An 881-nucleotide genomic window follows, 5' to 3' on the forward strand; every position below is an offset into this window, starting at 1 on the left:
TTGGGATTCAGTGTCTTGCTCAAGGACGCTTTGTCATTTAGAGTGGAAGAATGGGAATTTAACCACAGACCTTTCATTTGGGGGGCAAGTGTTGTACCTCCTGAGCCACAGCTGCTCCATTAAATGACACAAAAGTAAGATTTTTGACAGGGTCACTTCGCTAACAGCCTGGATCAGCTGGGTTAAAACCTCAGCAATATCACAGAAACTGAAACTAAGTTTATCTTATAGAGTGTAAATGAAGCCTGATGGATGGTTTATGTCTCAGGATCACCTGGTCAGTGTCCTGGGTGTGGCCTCCACTGTCGCCCATGAGCTTGGTCACAACCTGGGAATGAGCCACGACACCACTGAGCGCCACTGCTCCTGTCAGAACGAACCGCGGCTCGGAGGATGCATCATGGAGCCTTCAACTGGGTCAGTATGTGAGCCGGGTCAGGAGCAGGGTAATGGTCCTGAGCAGGATGAACATAGTGACCTGTGACTTCTGACCCTCAGGTTCATGCCGGGTCAGCTGTTCAGCAGCTGCAGCACTGCAGATCTATCTGTCAGTCTGCTGCACGGAGGCGGCATGTGTCTGTTTAATGTGCCGCAGCCGGAGAACCTGCTGGGAAAGCCGCGCTGTGGAAACCTGTATGTAGAGAAGGGCGAGGAGTGCGACTGTGGCTTGCTGCAGGTACTCACCTGACTGGCTGTGTGAAGGGGTTGTGGTGCTGTTCTGCCTGTTGACTTTTTACTGTGCTCTTGATTGGTCAGGAATGTGAGGACCCCTGCTGTAACGCCTCCACCTGTCGACTGGTTCCTGGAGCTCAGTGCTCGTCTGACGGCATCTGCTGCCAGGACTGCAAAGTGAGACTGGCACAGCACACATGCATCACACT

The 881-nt window shown here is 52.6% G+C and overlaps 1 protein-coding gene across 1 annotated transcript; it reads left to right on the forward strand.

Moving 5' to 3' along the window:
* Window positions 1-8: 8 nt before the first annotated feature.
* LOC109954208 (disintegrin and metalloproteinase domain-containing protein 12-like) lies at window positions 9-849 on the forward strand (the record flags this gene model as incomplete). Its single annotated transcript, XM_020589604.1, has 3 exons — window positions 9-417; window positions 499-676; window positions 757-849. Coding segments are annotated over exons 1-3 (450 nt in total), but the record flags the coding sequence as incomplete, so codon positions are not given.
* Between the last annotated feature and the right edge of the window lie 32 nt (window positions 850-881).

Source organism: Monopterus albus, unplaced genomic scaffold, assembly GCF_001952655.1.
Source record: "Monopterus albus unplaced genomic scaffold, M_albus_1.0 scaffold4515.1, whole genome shotgun sequence".
Classification (NCBI taxonomy): Eukaryota; Metazoa; Chordata; class Actinopteri; order Synbranchiformes; family Synbranchidae; genus Monopterus; species Monopterus albus.